Source organism: Engystomops pustulosus, chromosome 6, assembly GCF_040894005.1.
Source record: "Engystomops pustulosus chromosome 6, aEngPut4.maternal, whole genome shotgun sequence".
Lineage (NCBI taxonomy): Eukaryota > Metazoa > Chordata > Amphibia > Anura > Leptodactylidae > Engystomops > Engystomops pustulosus.
Window position 1 is genome coordinate 140,438,248 of NC_092416.1, and position 17,515 is coordinate 140,455,762.

General features: G+C 39.8%; 2 protein-coding genes across 2 annotated transcripts; both read left to right on the plus strand.

The window, feature by feature from the left end:
• The first annotated feature begins 372 nt into the window (after positions 1–372).
• On the plus strand, positions 373–5,478 carry LOC140064464 (keratin, type I cytoskeletal 19-like). Its single transcript, XM_072111394.1, has 8 exons — positions 373–902; positions 995–1,077; positions 1,417–1,573; positions 1,654–1,815; positions 3,022–3,147; positions 3,984–4,204; positions 4,298–4,332; positions 5,041–5,478. The coding sequence occupies exons 1-8, from the start codon at positions 408–410 to the stop codon at positions 5,061–5,063; spliced, it is 1,302 nt and encodes a 433-aa protein (XP_071967495.1). The 5' UTR covers positions 373–407; the 3' UTR covers positions 5,064–5,478.
• A 6,153-nt stretch (positions 5,479–11,631) lies between these two features.
• On the plus strand, positions 11,632–16,789 carry LOC140064459 (keratin, type I cytoskeletal 19-like). Its single transcript, XM_072111389.1, has 8 exons — positions 11,632–12,651; positions 12,766–12,848; positions 14,062–14,218; positions 14,314–14,475; positions 14,794–14,919; positions 15,018–15,238; positions 15,553–15,587; positions 16,125–16,789. Exons 1-8 carry the CDS (start codon positions 11,677–11,679, stop codon positions 16,181–16,183), a joined length of 1,818 nt encoding a protein of 605 aa, XP_071967490.1. The 5' UTR covers positions 11,632–11,676; the 3' UTR covers positions 16,184–16,789.
• Positions 16,790–17,515: the final 726 nt, after the last annotated feature.

The window sequence follows — 17,515 nt, forward strand, 5'->3', positions numbered from 1 at the left end:
TTTTTTTTGAGCAAATAATTTTTCAGAACAAGATACATTTTTGAATTCATGAATATTGGGACTGCATTCATGTCTTAGGGCATTTTAGAAAATCACAAGGGACAGGTCATGATTAAAACAAATATACTCAAGGCGTGGTGAATGCATCCTTCTGATGTCTCAGGAATGGATTAATACTTCAGTCAGCTGATTCAGTAATCCCATTAATTAGAGCTTTGTTGTGACGCTAGCTTTAGGATCTGACAAACTTAAAAAGCATATGATGGAGAATGAGGCATATAAAATGCCAATAAACTGACCTAATGGCATTCCCACTGCTTCGTATAAATAGAGGTCTGGTGCAGGGAATGATCAGTCATTGAACAAGGAGCGTCTTCTGTAGAAAGGTTTGAGGACATCGAAAAACAATGAGCCACAGAGCCAGCCACTCTTCTTCTAGATCACTGGTGGGAGTTTGCCACACTCCTAAAGCCTCTAGCCACATCTCATCTCTTAACCACGATATTCATAATGACCATGTGAAAAATTCTTCTATTTCACATCATGGTGGTTTTTACAAAGATTCCAATGTTCGCAGAAAAATCACAAGAGTATCTTTTTCCACCCGGTCTTCTGGTCATGGTCATGGGAATGTCTATGGTGGTCATAGTCATGGAAGCCTTTTAAAAACTTCTGGAGGCCAACATGACTGGATGAATACCGGCCTGATGAGCATCAATGAAAAGGAAACCATGCAACATCTTAACCAGCGACTATCATCCTATCTTGAAAAGGTCCATTCCTTGGAGCAAGAGAATACTCAGTTGGAGAGAAAGATCTGTGAGTGGTACGCCAACAATGCACCTACCAATTTGCCTGATTCCAGCCAATTCTTTAGGTCTATCCAAGAACTCCAAAATGAGGTAAACGCAAACTCTAAACTACACACTGCCATAAACATGTAAATTCCACATGCATTTGTTAAACAATCAACCTCATTCTATATTTCTTTCAGATTTTTTCCACCAATGTAAGTAATGCAGGGATTGTCCTGCAAATTGATAATGCGCAGCTGGCAGCAGATGACTTGAGAAACAAGTAAGGAACAACAATTATCAACAACAATTATTTTTTAGTAATTCCATGTTAACAGAATTGACAGCATCTTTCTTTTCACCTTACTTCTTGTATCCAGCCACACCTAAAAAACATGGTGGCCATAGTGAATGAAGACCCTATAGAAATACACAGATGTCCTGTTAACTTATAATGACCTCAAGGATATTTAAAATGAGCTTTTTTTTAACACAAGACAACCCTTTCTTTGAGTACATTTTACAACTACATATAATAAACTAAAGTTACAGTCATTATTTTTGGAAATTTACTAGTTGTTTAATGCCTTGCTAGTTCTTGATAACTTCATTCTTTACCTAGATATGAGCTGGAGATGAACCATAGACGTAATGTTGAAGCAGATGTTAGTAACCTTCGAAAAGTCCTGGAAGAGCTTAACATGCAAAGACAAGACTTGGAGATACAAGTCCGATGTCTTCAAGAGGAGCTTCTTCAATTAAAGAACAGCCATGAAGAAGTAAAGGAGAACAGTTAAATGGGAAATTGTAAATCTAATGGAGTATATAATTTATTGCATTTTATTTTCTTTTATTAAAGGAGGTGAATTCTCTGAGGGCTCAACTTGGTGCTAGAGTTAATGTGGAAGTTGATGCCGCTCCTTCTATAGATCTCAATAAGGTCCTATCTGAGGTTAGAGAGCAATACGAGAACCTAATGGAGAGGAACCTTAGAGAGGTTGAGAGCATATTCCTTGCAAGGGTAAGGCATTGATATTTTTGTTAATTGATGTTTTATGTTTTCTTTGCTTTTATTATGATTAATTGTATTTAGTCTCTCAGAAAATGTGTAATGTAACATTTATGGACAAGGAAAGTGGATTGCTGCTTTTTTCCTTGTACATATTTTGGACAACCTATTTGCCTGGCTTTGGTAGCTTGCACCCACCATTTTTTTTATTACAATTGTGGTGATAAGAACTTTCCTCAAGAAATATAACATTTAGTGATCTATAACTCATTCACATTACTGTGGCACTGATCTGTAAGATGGCACACAAAGACTCTACTATACTGCCGTTTACCTTTGTATGACCTTATACATAGTTTTATTTTATTTGAACCATTTGGAACCAACACCAAGTTGTAGTATTGCGTCTAACTGAGAATACAGAGACTAATACTAAGGGGAGATTTATCAGAAGTGTTTGGGAGCAAAACTGTTCTAGTTGCCCATGGCAACCAATCAGAGCCCAGCTTTCACAAACAGCTGATTATAAACAAAAGTTGAGCTCTAATTGGTTTCCAATTAGGGGCAACTACAACACTTTTACCTCAGATATTTCTAATGAATCTCTAAGCAGCCGTGCAGAAAGCCTATGTTAGAAGTGCAATCCTTGCAATAATATAGTATTGTATAGTATACTCAACTTCTTTTGGAGGCTGTATTGCATAGACTCATTGGGGGGTATTTATCAGGGCTTCTACTAGCACTTGCAATTATTTTGTCCTCTCCGCCACCTCCACACCAAGGGAGCGTGGCCAGCAGGGAATGGGCGTACCTTTGCCTGCGCATGCGCACTCACTACAACAGGCAAATTTTTACACATGAAAATTTGCTGTTTGTGTCTATTTCTAGAGATGAACGCTGCACAGGAGGAGACCTCTAGATGTATCTGGCAGCTCCAGAGCAGTGGCAGGGCTATTAAATGCTGCCACACAAGACCTGGCGTTTGATAAATAACCCCCATTAAATGTGCAACCTTACAATATCTCTACACACAGTTTAACTGTGTGGATTAATCCATATACCCCAGTTTGTGATATACAGAAGCTTGTTTCATTTCATTGCCGAACATGTATTTCTGTGACTCTTCACTTCGACATAAAAAAGAAAGCAATGGCCAGATCCTAAGGACCATTATTGCATATGCTTTAATAAATATTCCCATAATCCTTTTCCTTGCAGACTGCTGAACTGAACAGAGAAGTGTCCTCCGGTGCTGAGCAACTAGAGTCGGTCAGTAATGAGCTCATTGACCTGAAGCGCTCTGCACAGACCCTGGAAATTGAGCTGCAGAGTCAACTTAGTATGGTAGGAGTTTTAAAACATAAATAACAGAGTACAAAATATATACTGTCACCGACTAAAGGGGTTCTCCACTTTAGAAATCTCTCATGTAAGAATGGTCTTTTGATAGTATGCTAATCACAAATTGTGCACCTGCTGGCAACCCCAATGATCAGCAATATAAGGAAGGAGCTAAGAATAAGTATTCAACTTTTCTGCAGTGCCCCCACATGAAAAGTAAGCATTGCAGTGCCTACTTCATTCAAGAAGTTGTCAAAGTAATGCAAAAATTTCAGGTCCTCCAGAGTGAGTTTCTTAACCATTATCCACTTTGGTTAAGGTATGATAGTCCTAAATAAAGAAATCTCCTCTGTTAATGCAGAATTCCTTAATAAGGTAAATTGAGCAAACCCGTAAAGGGTTGTCCACTTTTGAATCTCTTTACTTAGACATGTTTACCTATGTCTTTGCCACCTCTGAAAGCTTCAACTTTTCCCTGTTCTCACAGTGCAGCTCTCCGCATATAAACACAGCTTCCTCTCTCTCACTGCTCCATTTCCTCCTCATGACATCACCCTTTGTGTCTCTCTTTTCACTGTCCATCCTCAATGACTGGGAGAAGGGAGGGGGAGGGAGCAGGATGAATCATAACTCTCCTGAATATGGGAGATGTAAACAAAGAAGCTCATAGGGTCTGCACACTTTACAAACGTAAGTAGAAGGAGCGCTAAATCACTTAATGAACATTCAGGGATTAGCCACAAGGCAGTAAGGGCACATGGGAAACTTATAGAAACTGTTAACTTTCTGCTCAAACCATAATGTCCAACCTACTAAACTGTATTTTCTCCTTATTATAGAAATCAGCTCTGGAGAACACTTTAGCAGAAACAGAGGCCACATTTGGTTCCCAACTTGCCCAGTTACAAGCAATGATTGATAGCATACAGTCTCAGCTTGGCCAGATACGTTCTGACCTAGAACATCAGAACTATGAGTACAAGATACTAATGGACCAAAAGACTCATCTGGAGATGGAGATCGCTACATACAAACAACTTCTAGATGGGCATGACATACAGTATGTAAAACAAAGGATTTCCTTGGACTTTTTCTAAGCACTGTGATAATAGTGAACTTCTATCTGTAATTTGCTATTTGTATCTCTACACAGTGTTCCACTTCATCATGACACAGAGCATAAAGACAGTAAGTCTCATTTTTCATAATGAAGTTGCCTAACCACTAGCTTAATTTTCAGATTAAATTACATAAAGTCAGTAATTTCTATAAAATTGGGGTTCCCCAATCTGTAGCTGTCTAAAAACTGCAACTCTCAGCATGCTATTAGAATGGATTACAGCATGCTAAAATTAAATGCTTTTTTCATAAAATAGTTTTCAAGGTAGAAACTATCTCAAACTATGTACAATATTTATTGAAAGTTGGATTTTAATATTTGTCCGGGGTGCACCAGCCATGAGGCAAGTTGAACATCTTGCCTCAGGCAGCACTGCCTGCAGCAAGATGGGGGGGGCATCATCATGGGAGCAGTTACAAAGCAGAATTTGACACTTAAAAATAGTGTTTCTTCACAGCAGATGTCAGCATGATGTGAGACACTGCATGGAGAACCCACATACTTAAAGAATAATCTGATATATTACTAGTGGATGAGGTGGAGGGGGGAACATTCTATAGATAGGCAGTAGAAAGTATAGGTTCATTCCTGGCTGAGTTTACTTACAACTTTTCATAAAGAAAAGGGCACAAAACTAAAAATTTGCTAATTTAGTACATTCAAAAAGATTTTATAGAAAAAAAAGAAACTATGTTTTTGAATGTACTATAAAACTATACTCTACATCATATTGTTGTACTTACATTCATGTATTTGTACCTGTCTTGTTTCAACAGAACTTCTTCATGACAAGTGCTAGTCTATGGTATGGATGACCACTAAGGCATGTCGGCAATCAAATCTCTACAAAACTAATATAATCATTGTTTGTTGAATGGGGCAAAGCAAGTTATTTATCCAATGGCCTGAATTCACTGAGAATAGACTCCACTAGCAATGTTTAACCTCAGTCTCATGGAGAACATCAGGTTAACCACAAGACGTAACCATTTGTCATCTGTGAAGGTCTTTAAGGTATTAATGCTTAGACCTTCCTTGGAATCAATGCCGTTAGACATTTTTGCCAATAGAGTTTTATGACTTTACAGTGGAGTCTATTCCCTATGATACAGTGATGGCTCAGGATCTAAATGGTGGATTTGGATTGTATGCTCATTGTGATTTCTTTCATATTTTCTCTTTTGTTCTGTTTTCCATCAATAAAATCTTTCATATTTTTCATGCAAACTGTGATCATCATCATCATTATTCACATAATTGTATCTTTTTAATGGCATATCAGAGATTAAAAATGAGCTGTACAATCTGTAGAGCCATAGTTAGATGTTCATCATGACATTATTGGTTTTAAACCCCCTGCATAAAAGACCTGTGGCAACCAGGAGAAGGATACGGCCCATTTTGTACAACCGTATTGGGATAAGGTAACATTGATGAGTTATATAGAGTTGAATACGTTTGTTATTAATAGAAGGGGATACATAACGATGTGACTCAAATAAGTCAGTGAAGTCCTCCTCGCTTAAGGTGCGAGGAGAATGGATGGTCAGAAACGGCTGGGAACTGAGTCTGGAAGGCATGTCTAAGTTGGAAATACAGATATAGGTTGTGCTTGTGTAATTGGTATTTTGTAGATAACTGCTCAAATGACATGAAAACATTTTCCTGTGTAACATCAGATATTGCGGGTACCCCACGGGAGCTCCAGAATAGTGGGCCAATCTCTTGGGAAAATTGGGGGACACCGGGGTTATTCCAAAGGGGTGATTCCAGGGGGGTGTCCTTGTATTTAGTAAGATGCCTGCCCTCACACCATGCTAACCTGGCAACCCTGTGTGCTGGGAGAAGCTTTTTACCTGACCAGCATGGTGCATGTAGGAGGTGCCAGAGCTGTTCTAGTTCCAGGTATGCCGCCGTCTGGTGGCTGAATGTTTCTCCCCCCACCCATGGGCCCAGATGTTTTAGTTGTCCTGCCAGATAATATAAATAAATATCAGGTAGTGCCCTACCCGCTAGAGATTTTGGGAGCTGTAGACTGGCTAAACCTATTTGGATCGGCTCGTCTCCCAAATGAGGGGAATTAGCATGGAGTCCATAGCCTTGAAGAAGGATTTAGGGATTGGAACAAAAATATTAGAAGTCATATATAAACACTTTGGCTGAACTACCATCTTGATGAGGTTTATACGTTCTGCCACTGACAGAGGAAGTTTTGACCAAATTTGAAATTTGGACTTGTGTGATCAATGTCCATATAATCTACACTGCCCTGTTAAGGGAATTCTTTGGGTCCGACAGAAAAAGGAGGAGGTCATCTGCGTAGAGCCCCAGCCTGTCTTCACGGGCCCTATATGTAATGCCCTTATATACCGGATCCCCGCGGAGCAACACCACCAGGGACTTCACCGCCAATGCAAAAAGCAGCGGTGACAGCAGACACCCCTGAGGTGTGCCCCTTGCTAGTTGCAATTGTTCAGAACAGGCCCCATTCAAAGAGATGCTGGCTTTGGGAGCTTGATACAGGATGGACACCCATTTTTGGGCCAAACCCCATTAAACGGAGAACCCCCTGCAGAAATGGTCATTCAATAGAATCAAAGGCCTTGGCCGCATCCAGCGCATTCCAGTGTCTTACATGGAATGTTGGCCAGAAAAACATCTAACTGGTGTGGGGAGCAATCAACCTTTGAACTATATAAATCTTTATAGAAGGACATAAAAACTGAAAGAATATCTCTAGTTGTATTCACCACCATGCCGGATTAATTTTTTATTTTAAGAACAGCTGTGGAAGCCGTATTATGGAATGTTGGCCAGAAAAACATCTAACTGGTGTGGGGAGCGATCAACCTTTGAACTATATAAATCTTTATAGAAGGACATAAAAACTGAAAGAATATCTCTAGTTGTATTCACCACCATGCCGGATTATTTTTTTATTTTAAGAACAGCTGGGGAAGCCGTATTACGGTGAATTAGAGGCTGCTAGATTGGTTGTCTCTGAGCCAACTCCTCCTTCTCATTGGCCGCTGAATGCTTAATGTATGAAATGGCTGATTGCAGGCACCCCCTCAAGTATGATTCACTGTTTATCTTTGAGTATAAGCCGACCCAAGTATAAGTCGAGACCTCTAATTTTACCATCAAAAACTGGGAAAAACTATTGACTCGAATATAAGCCGAGGGTGGGAAATGCATTGGTCACAGCCGCCTCCCCAGTATATAGCCAGCCAGCCCCCAGTAGTATATAGTCAGCCAGCTATCAGTAATATACAGCCTGCCAGCCCTCAGTAGTATACAGCCAGCCCCTAGTAGTATACAGCCAGCCAGCCCCCTGTAGTATACAGCTAGCCAGCCCCTAGTAGCATACAGCCAGCCAGCCCCCCAGTAGTATACAGCCAGCCTGCCCGCAGTAGTATACAGCCAGCCTGCCCCCAGTAGTATACAGCCAGCCTGCCCCCATGTAGGGTACAGCCAGCCTGCCCCCATGTAGTATACAGTCAGCCTGCCCTCAGTAGTATACGGCCAGCCTGCCCCCATGTAGTATACAGCCAGCCTGCCCCCATGTAGTATACAGCCAGCCATCCCCCAGTAGTATACAGCCTGCCAGCCCCCAGTAGTATACAGCCTGCCCCTAGTAGTATACAGACTGCCAGCACCCAGAACTTAAAAAAAATAAACTTATATACTCACCCTCTGATGTCGGCGCGGCTCCCCGATGTCCCCGATGTCAGCGCATCCCGTCTTCTTTCTTCTGTCATGGACGCGGCCATGTTTTTTTCCAGCAGGCGCATAGTATGACGTGGCCGCTTCTGACGTCATAGATGCGCCGGCCAGGAAGAAAAAGTGGCTGCGTACATGACAGAAGAAAGAAGAGGAGCCGCGGGGAAGAAAGAAGGCTGGACGCACCAACATCTGGGACATCGGGGAGCCGCGGCGACATTGGAAGGTGAGTATATAAGTTTTTTTTTTAATTGGGTTATTTTTAAAGTGGGTTTTGTAATAGACTCGTGTATAAGCCGAGAGGCCATTTTTCAGTACATTTTTTGTGCTGAAAAACTCATTATTATTAGGGAAGTTATATAGAATATAATCGTCTAAGAGTGCTGGAGTGCGATCTTGGTCGCCTATCAGGTTTAACCAGAATGGGTGTATTTTGAGCTTAGCAACCACCCCCCATCCCCCCCAACAACCCCCTCCATCCCCCATCCCCCCATTATCCAGGCTTGGGTAAACACGTATCTGCCCTCAGGATCTACTAATACAGAACCTGTTTCCCATCTGACCATTCTATGGACTAGCAAAGATACTCCTCGGGAGTGCATTGAGTGTGTTGCATGTGCCGAACAACTGCATCCAAGGACGGTCCAATCTGGCTGTTTGGCCAGGGACCATGTGTGTTTCCAGCAGATAAATGAGGTGTGGATTGTGAGCCTTATTGAGGAGAATATTATATTACATTTGCATGTGTCTCTCATACCTCTGACATTCCACGTCCAGACAGATAAAGACATTTTGTGTGATACCAACTAACTAACCATCTAAAGAAATTGAGAAAATACTAAATAAACAGTATATTAAAGGAGACCTGCTAAATCCGTGGGGCATATTCACACTGGCCATGCCACCCGTTCTCACGGGGACAGCGGTAAATGTTCTGGGGGAGACTACCCTCAGGGAAAAATGTCGTAATGGGGGAGGTCTGTGTAGAGTTGGTGATAAACTACAGACCTGTGCGCCGAGCAACTAGCGCTCCAATTTGGCTGTCATCCGGCATATGGTACTGAGAGCATAGAGTGGACTATACGCCTCTCGAGCCTTGTGGCCCCAAGATTACTTTTTATCCAGTCTGCACCCCCATTTCCCTCTTTCTGTAGTCTACACCCCCATTTCCCTCTTTCTGTAGTCTGTACCCCCATTTCCCTCTTTCTGTAGTCTACACCCCCATTTCCCTCTTTTTGTAGTCTGCACCCCCATTTCCCTCTTTTTGTAGTCTGCACCCCCATTTCCCTCTTTCTGTAGTATGTACCCCCATGTTCCCTCTTTCTCCAGCCTGCACCCACATGTTCCCTCTTTCTCCAGCCTGTACCTCCATGTTCTTCCCCTTCACACAGCCTGCTCTAGTCCAATGTATATAAAATTCACTGGTGGCTACCTGTAATGATGTTGATGTTCACATGGTCCTTTCAATTATATCATTCCTTACTACTACACATAATACTACCTATATAAATGGCAAAATTGACATAGTCTAAAATATATATGACAATCATATACCAATTATTTTTGGAAAAGGGATTTAGCCTGCAGTTTAACTCTCTTGCAAGTCAACATGTATGGATGTTTGGGGACATCACCAAAAACTAAAATATAAGTTCCACTAGCAATTCTTTAGTACATTGGGTTATTTGGACAACATGTCATGCTATTGACAATCCTAATCATGCTGGCTTTTCATCTTGCCTATGGCTGACATGGGGAGGGATGACTCCAGCAGACACACAATCCATGGAACTTCCCCAGTCGGAAGGGAGGGGGAAAGGATGCCTCCAGAAATGTTGTTTCTCACACTACATAAGGCTGCTGCTTTCTTCTTGAAGGGCTCCTCATACACATGTAAGTGTAATTGTAGGTAGAAATATGTTATATGCATGTACCTTCTTAATGGTTTTACATATGTATATAGTAAACCATGATTTGATGCAACCAATGTTTTGGGTGTCTCAAAAGTGACATAACTTCATATCTGGACAGATAGATCAGTGACCAAACATCCAAAGCATTCACTCAGAGGAGTACTGTTATGCATGCTATACCATAGCATCCCATATAGCAGTGATGGCAAACCTTTTAGAGACCGAGTGCCCAAAATGAAACCCAAAAAACACTAGCTTTTACCAAAGTGCCAAAAGGGCAATTTAGGCCGTAAAAACTTATTGTTACCAGAATCTTTGAGCTCTAATCTGACCCTGTCAACACCTTTTCACTCTTTGGACAGGACCAAGCAGCACAGGATGGGTCACTTTAAAATAGCAGGGCACTGCTTGCACTGCCTGAGACTGCAGGAAGATGCCATGTCTGGCAAACTCTGTGCCTGGGCGACAGCCTGTGTGCCCACAGAGATGCCTCAGAGTGCCATCTCTGGCACCAGTGCCATAGGTTCGCCACCACTGCCATATAGCCTCCACTGAGCATATAATCTGCTCCACTGAGCAGAATGATATAATGCAGACTGGTGCGCTTTTTCATCTAGTGTTTTCTGCTGGATGTGACAAATACTTGGCAGACGGAGGGTTAAAGGATACCTACCAGTATAAGTCTATGGATATGTTCAGCCTGTATGCTGTGTGCTTTCCTAGTGTATATTCTGAACGTATCCAAAAACTGAGATGTGATTGTAGCCTAATGCTATTTTTACATCTCAGTATTTATATGCTGAAAGTATGTCAGAAGGTTTCCCAATTCCTTTCATAGATAGGGGTAATGTATTAAGACTGGCATTGTGCACCAGTCTTAAAGAGGTTTTCCCACAAAACAAATAGGCCCTATCCACAGGATAGGGGCACTGAGAATATGCAGCGGCGGGGCAATCATACGCTGGCACACAAGTGCCAGCATATGATAAATGTCCCCCATAGTGCAGTTTCTGTTTTAGTAAATGTGCCCCAAAAAGGGTCATAGTGTTGGGAGATACCATCTAAAATCCATAGAAACAGTGGCAAACTCAAAGCCTTCCATGGGAAATTTTTCTAAATAGCAAAAGGAATGGGAACCATTTGGTATCTGCCCCCTTATTTGAGGGTTGAAAAGCATCTGTAGAAGTATCCTTATATTATGTACAACCTTAGTCATAGGTGAATATTACAAATGAGTACAAATTATTAATAGTTTATTATAAAACATGGATGGAAGAACAAATAGATATGTAAATTATTCATTGCATTTGTTCTTTGACCTTACTGACTCATACTACAATATTGCTCTATGTAAGGCTCATAAAAGGTCATTATATACATGGCCTATAAATGTAGTGCTCAGATGTTGCCACTACTCAGAATACACTGATACTTTCATCTTGAAATAAATAAGGAGTTTATGTAATTCATAAGGGCGTGGAAATGTCTGATGTACAGCATCATATGAAATATACACAGATCCCTCCACCTTTCTTTAGCACCCTATGTAATAAACATTGTTAAAAAACACACGCTCCAGCTGATCAACCCAATAATTTATAGTCAATAAAGCTGCATGTTAATAAGACGCCAAAAAAGCACATAAAGCTATACAGATTTCTGCTACGCCTCCTGTTGAATATATAAAAGAAAGGCAGTGAACTCAGTATACTTCATATTGCAGACAGCTACTGTAGTTTGCTTTGCTTCTTTTTCCTTTTCAGTCCACTTTACAGGATGAAACATACCATCAACCACAGTTATTCTTCATTTGGAGGCCATAAGGGGAGCTACCATACAGGGGGTCATTCTTCCAAAATGTTTAACCATGTTTCTACAGCTCATCATGGAGGATCCCATCATGGTGGATCACACCTGTCTCATCATGGAGGTTCCCATTCATCCCATCTTGGAGGATCTCATCTCTCCAAGCATGGAGGGTCCAATTTACTTCACCATGGAAGCTCTCATCTGTCACACCACTCAGGAGGATCCCACCATGGAAGCTCTCATTTGTCCCACCATTCTGGAGGATTTAATCTTGGAAACTCTCATATGTCCCACCACTCAGGAGGAACCCATCATGGAATCTCTCATATGTCCCACCACTCAGGAGGAGCCCATCATGGAAGCTCCCACATGGGAGGTTCCAATTTAACTCATCATAAATCTCACCTCACATCTTCTCACATGTCCCATCTAGGAAGTTCCCATAAAATGCATCATGGAAGCTCTCATCTGTCCCACAGTGGAAGCTCCCATTTGTCACATCATGGAGGCCACCATATGTCACATCATGGAGGCTCACATCATGGAGGCTCTCATAATGTCCATCATGCAGGTTCAAACATCTCCCATCATGGAGGCCACCTGAAAACTGCGAGTCACCATAGTGGATCAAGCTGTAAAGCAGTGTCATTTTCCAAGCACCCCTCTAGCAGCCATTATGGAGGCCATGGTCACTATTCTCACCTAAGTAGCTCAGGAGGCCATGGTGGTTGGAAGAATGATGGTCTACTCAGTATTAATGAAAAACAAACCATGCAGATGTTGAATGAGCGGTTATCATCCTACCTGGACAAAGTGAGTGCTCTTGAGCAAGAGAATGCCCAACTGGAACGCAAGATCTGTGAGTGGTATGCCAATAATGCTCCCAGCTCACTACCTGACTCTAGTCAGTACTTCCGCATGATCTCAGAATTCCAAAACCAGGTAATTTGGCAGATATTTTATAACATTATTTTCTGTATCACAGAACTAAATAAATTAGAAATACATTTTGAAGAACTTTGCAATGTGTAATATTCTGATTCTATTGTTCAATAGATTGCAGCAGCTACCTTGGAAAATGCAAGGATTGTTCTCCAGATTGACAATGCAAGATTAGCTGCTGATGACTTCCGTGATAAGTATGCCCTTAATATTGTACATATCCGTATCTTAAAGGAAAACTTTAAAAAATATACACTCCTTGAATTCCTATAACATTTTCAGGATTTAATGAGATTAATGTACCCGAGTTCTGAATCATTTTATGTCATTTGGTGAACATTTACTAATCTTGACCAATATTAAACATGTCCAAAGGTAGACATCAAGGTAACCTGAAAGTACACAAATTTATTTTGTGTATTATCTCTGGTACTTCGAACTGTCACCATCTTTTGTGTTAACTTGCTTTGCTGCAAGACTATGGTGCAATTTTAGAAGGAAGAATTTTTTTTCTATTTTATAGGAATCTAGGAAAAACATATCACTCTTTACATTGTCTACTTGTCCTTGTTGTAGATTTTGGGGATTTCCATCTTACCTGAACTTCTCTTCGGTTATGTTAACAATAGTTAGAGATATGCTTTGCAGCAGCCTATTTACTATAGGTAGCAATAGGATGGACTGATTCCTTAAGATCAATAGTAGCATTTATCTTGATATTTTCTGTGTATTGAGGGGAGTAGTTAAACTGTGACATCATCTTTTGTCAGAAGTCTGATGTAAGAATAATGTTAACCTCTATTGTCTTCCTGTATGTCTATACTATGTAAATGAGGTGACTGCTGCAAAGTAAATCTCTACAGAATGTGCATGTATCAAATTATTGGTGAGCTTAGGGGCCAGAATGAAAATTTCAGATATAGTACTTTAATTGAAGATAAAAGGGACACTATAAATGTTTAAAAGAATCATCAAACATTTGTGAAAAAAAAATTCAAGATGGAAAATTGGTTGAAAAAAAGTGTATTTTCAAGTGGCACATTCCCTTCAAACTGTCTCTTTTCCAGCAACAAGCCAGGTAACTAGGTTTCCCTCCTGGCCAATGACATCCATTGCTAGTAGCTAGGGGCGTCAATTTGCTGGATTGGCTGTTTGTCCACCAATCCCGGCAATATGTCCAGGTCGCACAGGACGCACCTGAACCTAAACGTAAACTTTAGGTATGCTCATCTCTAGTCTTAAACACATAATAAATCTTGTGCTAAATATTTGCGGTAGGCATAACATGGTCTATTATTCTTACTAAAAAGTCTTCAATTATATTATACATGTGGGAACTTTCTACATTAAAAATTTTGTCTTTCTTAGTTCTGTTGGTTGCAGTAAATATGCCTTCTATGTACTCTCCAGGTATGAAATGGAGCTCAACATGCGTAATAATGCTGAAGCTGATGTAAATGCCCTACGTAGAGTCCTCGAAGGACTTAACCAAGAAAACTGTGAACTCCAGATGGAAGTTCAAAACCTTCAAGAAGAATTACAAGAGATGAAAAGAAACCATGAAGAGGTCTTACTTTATTATGTTAATATGGAGTCAGTCATGATTTGGTAGACTATTATTATAATAATATATCATTGTACAACTATATTTTGTACCCCCAGGAAGTAAACTGTCTTCGTGCTCAACTTGGAGCCAGAATAAATGTTGAATTAAATGCTGCCCCATCTATCGACCTGAATAGAGCCTTGTCTGAAATCCGGGATGAATATGAAAATTTAATGGAGAGAAATCTGAGAGATGCAGAAAATATGTTCAGGCAGAGGGTAAGGTTCATATGTTATTTATAGGGGAGGGGTTATAAATTATGACTGATTAGAGCATCGATCTAACATTGAATGTTTGTTATTCTCAGACATTGGACCTCAAATAACTAGCTTAATGCAAATTCAAAGAGGTTGTCCAACACTTTCCAACCAGTATTCTGGTTTATTTAAATCTACATACCTACATGATGACATAAGATTATCATAAGATATCTATCATCCACAAGAACCTTTTAGTTAATATGCTTTTATTTCTTATGATCTATTTCTTTTCAATAATAATGATGGTCCATCCTTTGAAACAAATTAAACCTAAAGAGTGAAGAGTTGAACCGTCAGGTGGCCTCCGGATCGGAGCAACTTCAATCAGTTCAAACTGAAGTTATTGAGTTGAAACGTACTGTCCAGACCCTCGAGATTGAACTGCAGAGCCAACTAAGCATGGTGAGAGGCAATTATGGATTTTCTTTCAGTAAATCTGTCTATTTAATCCACAACCAAAAATGTTATGTTTCATGCTGATATCTTTTTATCTTTATAAGACATCAGCCCTTGAATCCACTCTGGCAGAGACTGAAGCTACTTATGGCTCCAAACTTGCCCAGATACAAGCAATGATCAACAGTGTGGAGTGTCAGTTGGCACAGATCCGATCTGATCTGGAACGTCAGAACAATGAATACAAGATTCTAATGGACCAGAAGACCCATCTGGAGATGGAGATTGCCACTTATAAGCGTCTCTTGGATGGCCATGATATCCAGTAAGTACATTATCACATCACACAAGTTTTCCCATATAACTGTGTCAGACTAACTGCTACAGTCTAGAGCTAATTAGTAGTCTAATTATATGACAATGGCCTGGGACTGGTGGAGGCTAGAGGAAAATTTTCATTGCTGCTAGAATCAGTAGAATAAGAACTATTAAAGAAGGTAAAGATTTGGAGTCTGTGGATGTGTGAAAATGTCCTGCCCGATAACAAAAATTATCATCCATAATGGCATAGGGTTGAGTTGTTGGTAGCATTGTTGTATAGTTATTCAATAATGATTCATGCTCTTGTTTCCTTTGCAGTGTTTCTGAACATCATATGTCAAGTGGAAGTCATGGTAAGTTGGTGAAATTAAAAACGTTGGAACACTAACAATTTAAAAAGTAATTGCTAATTATCAAGGCAAACTCTTCTTTACCAAATAGAACCGGCCTCCTATCTCCACCATTATGTCAATTCTTTTAATATTGTACTAGGGACAAATCAAAGGGAATGGCATAAACAGTGCCCGTTATTCATATTATCATACTCCAGTTCAGGCATGTGTAATAGAGACTAAAAGAATTCAGTCTGTGAGACTGAAAAGTGCATCCAGAAGATATGCAAAAACACTGGGAGCCATATTCCAGAGGCATTTGCTTATCCTATGTGGGGATGTACCATAGTTTAAGCTACAGTCCCTGTTACAATCTTTAATGTGGGTCCTTCCCTCTATCTATACCACTTCATGTGGTTACATGGTGTCTGTCTTCTTGCAAATCATAACCCTCTTTATTGTGGCATGGGACTATACCCCTTTTTGTGTTTATCAAATATATTGAAAAAAATTATTATTCCTAAAACGTTCTTATATTTAAAATATTTATGTTTTCAGGATCTCACCACAAAGTTGTCCATCACTCCACTGAGCATGACCATGAACCCAAATGCTGATCGTAGACCCAGCATAAAATTTGAAAAAATTAAGCAATGTAATCCTATATCGTTCTTCTCTTTTCTATTGTCTTTATATTAGTCATTGATTGTATTAAGCAAGTGAATATTTTTTCAATGGTTTGTGGGGAAAAAACATTTTCACTTTGATTCCTTTAGGTATGTACTACTGGTTTCAAATAGGGAGAAGGAGTATTAGCGCTCTGATATGACTCCTTATATAGAATACTCTACAAGGATGGCGTGTTAAGATATTTAGTGGAAGTTTAGCTAGTTCAATATAAGATCCCATAATGCTCATCAAAATTATGTTCTTGACTAGAGAAAGGTATATTGAACCACTACAAGTGCTTAAAGTCTACAGATAGTTGGTCAACAGATTTGTTTTTTGCACATATTGATGAAATATTTACTCAAAATCTTACAGATACTTTCCTTCCCCAAGAAAGTGTTGTATTTGTATCCCACTGAAAAACCACTGCATTGTGATCCCACAGATCAGAAAGATCTAAAAAGGTCTTTTTCATAGATTTTGTTGGGCGTGTATATCACAAATAATGAAGGCTCTTGGACTGTGTTGTCGTTCTTAAATTATAATCTGTTTCTTTACGCAACAAAATAAACTTTTATCTCTGATAATACAAGCATCTTGAATTTGTCTCTGTGTTGTAATATTGATGCCCAGGGGTGGACACTCACATCACGGGGCCCTTTAGTGTAAGTACCCTATTCATTTTATTTGGCAGTAAAGGTAGACTACACAAAGAGGTAAATACAAATAGACATGGACAATCTTGACATAAAAAATCACAAAAAATGTATTTAACCTATACACAGGGTTGAGATTCCAATTCCTTATTCAATGGGTTATGGCAGACATGTATCATTACAGAGCATGCTCCATAATAGTATTACACACAAAAAGCACAAACATCATACAGTATATACCCCCCCCCACAAAATAGAACCATCCATTAAGAATTAGAGGATTGATATATTGTAGGCAACACATGAGAGGCAGACACACAAAATTGGCTTATTGCCTTTTTGTGTCCTTTGTGTTTTTTTTTTCTTTACAATAATTACAATAAATGTTTCTTTATTATAAAGTAAGGATAAAACATGAAATGTGAACGACGATATGGCAGGACAATGGACATGTGTTACAAATATCAGAGTAACAAAACTTTGTTTTGGCAGTTCCCGGGTTTGTTCTTAAGTTGAATTTGTACGTAAGCCGGAACAGGTATATTTTGTAAGTGTAACTCCAGACAAAGTATTTTTTTCACTATGACAATATAATTTTCATAATTTTTGTCTGTCATGGGAACA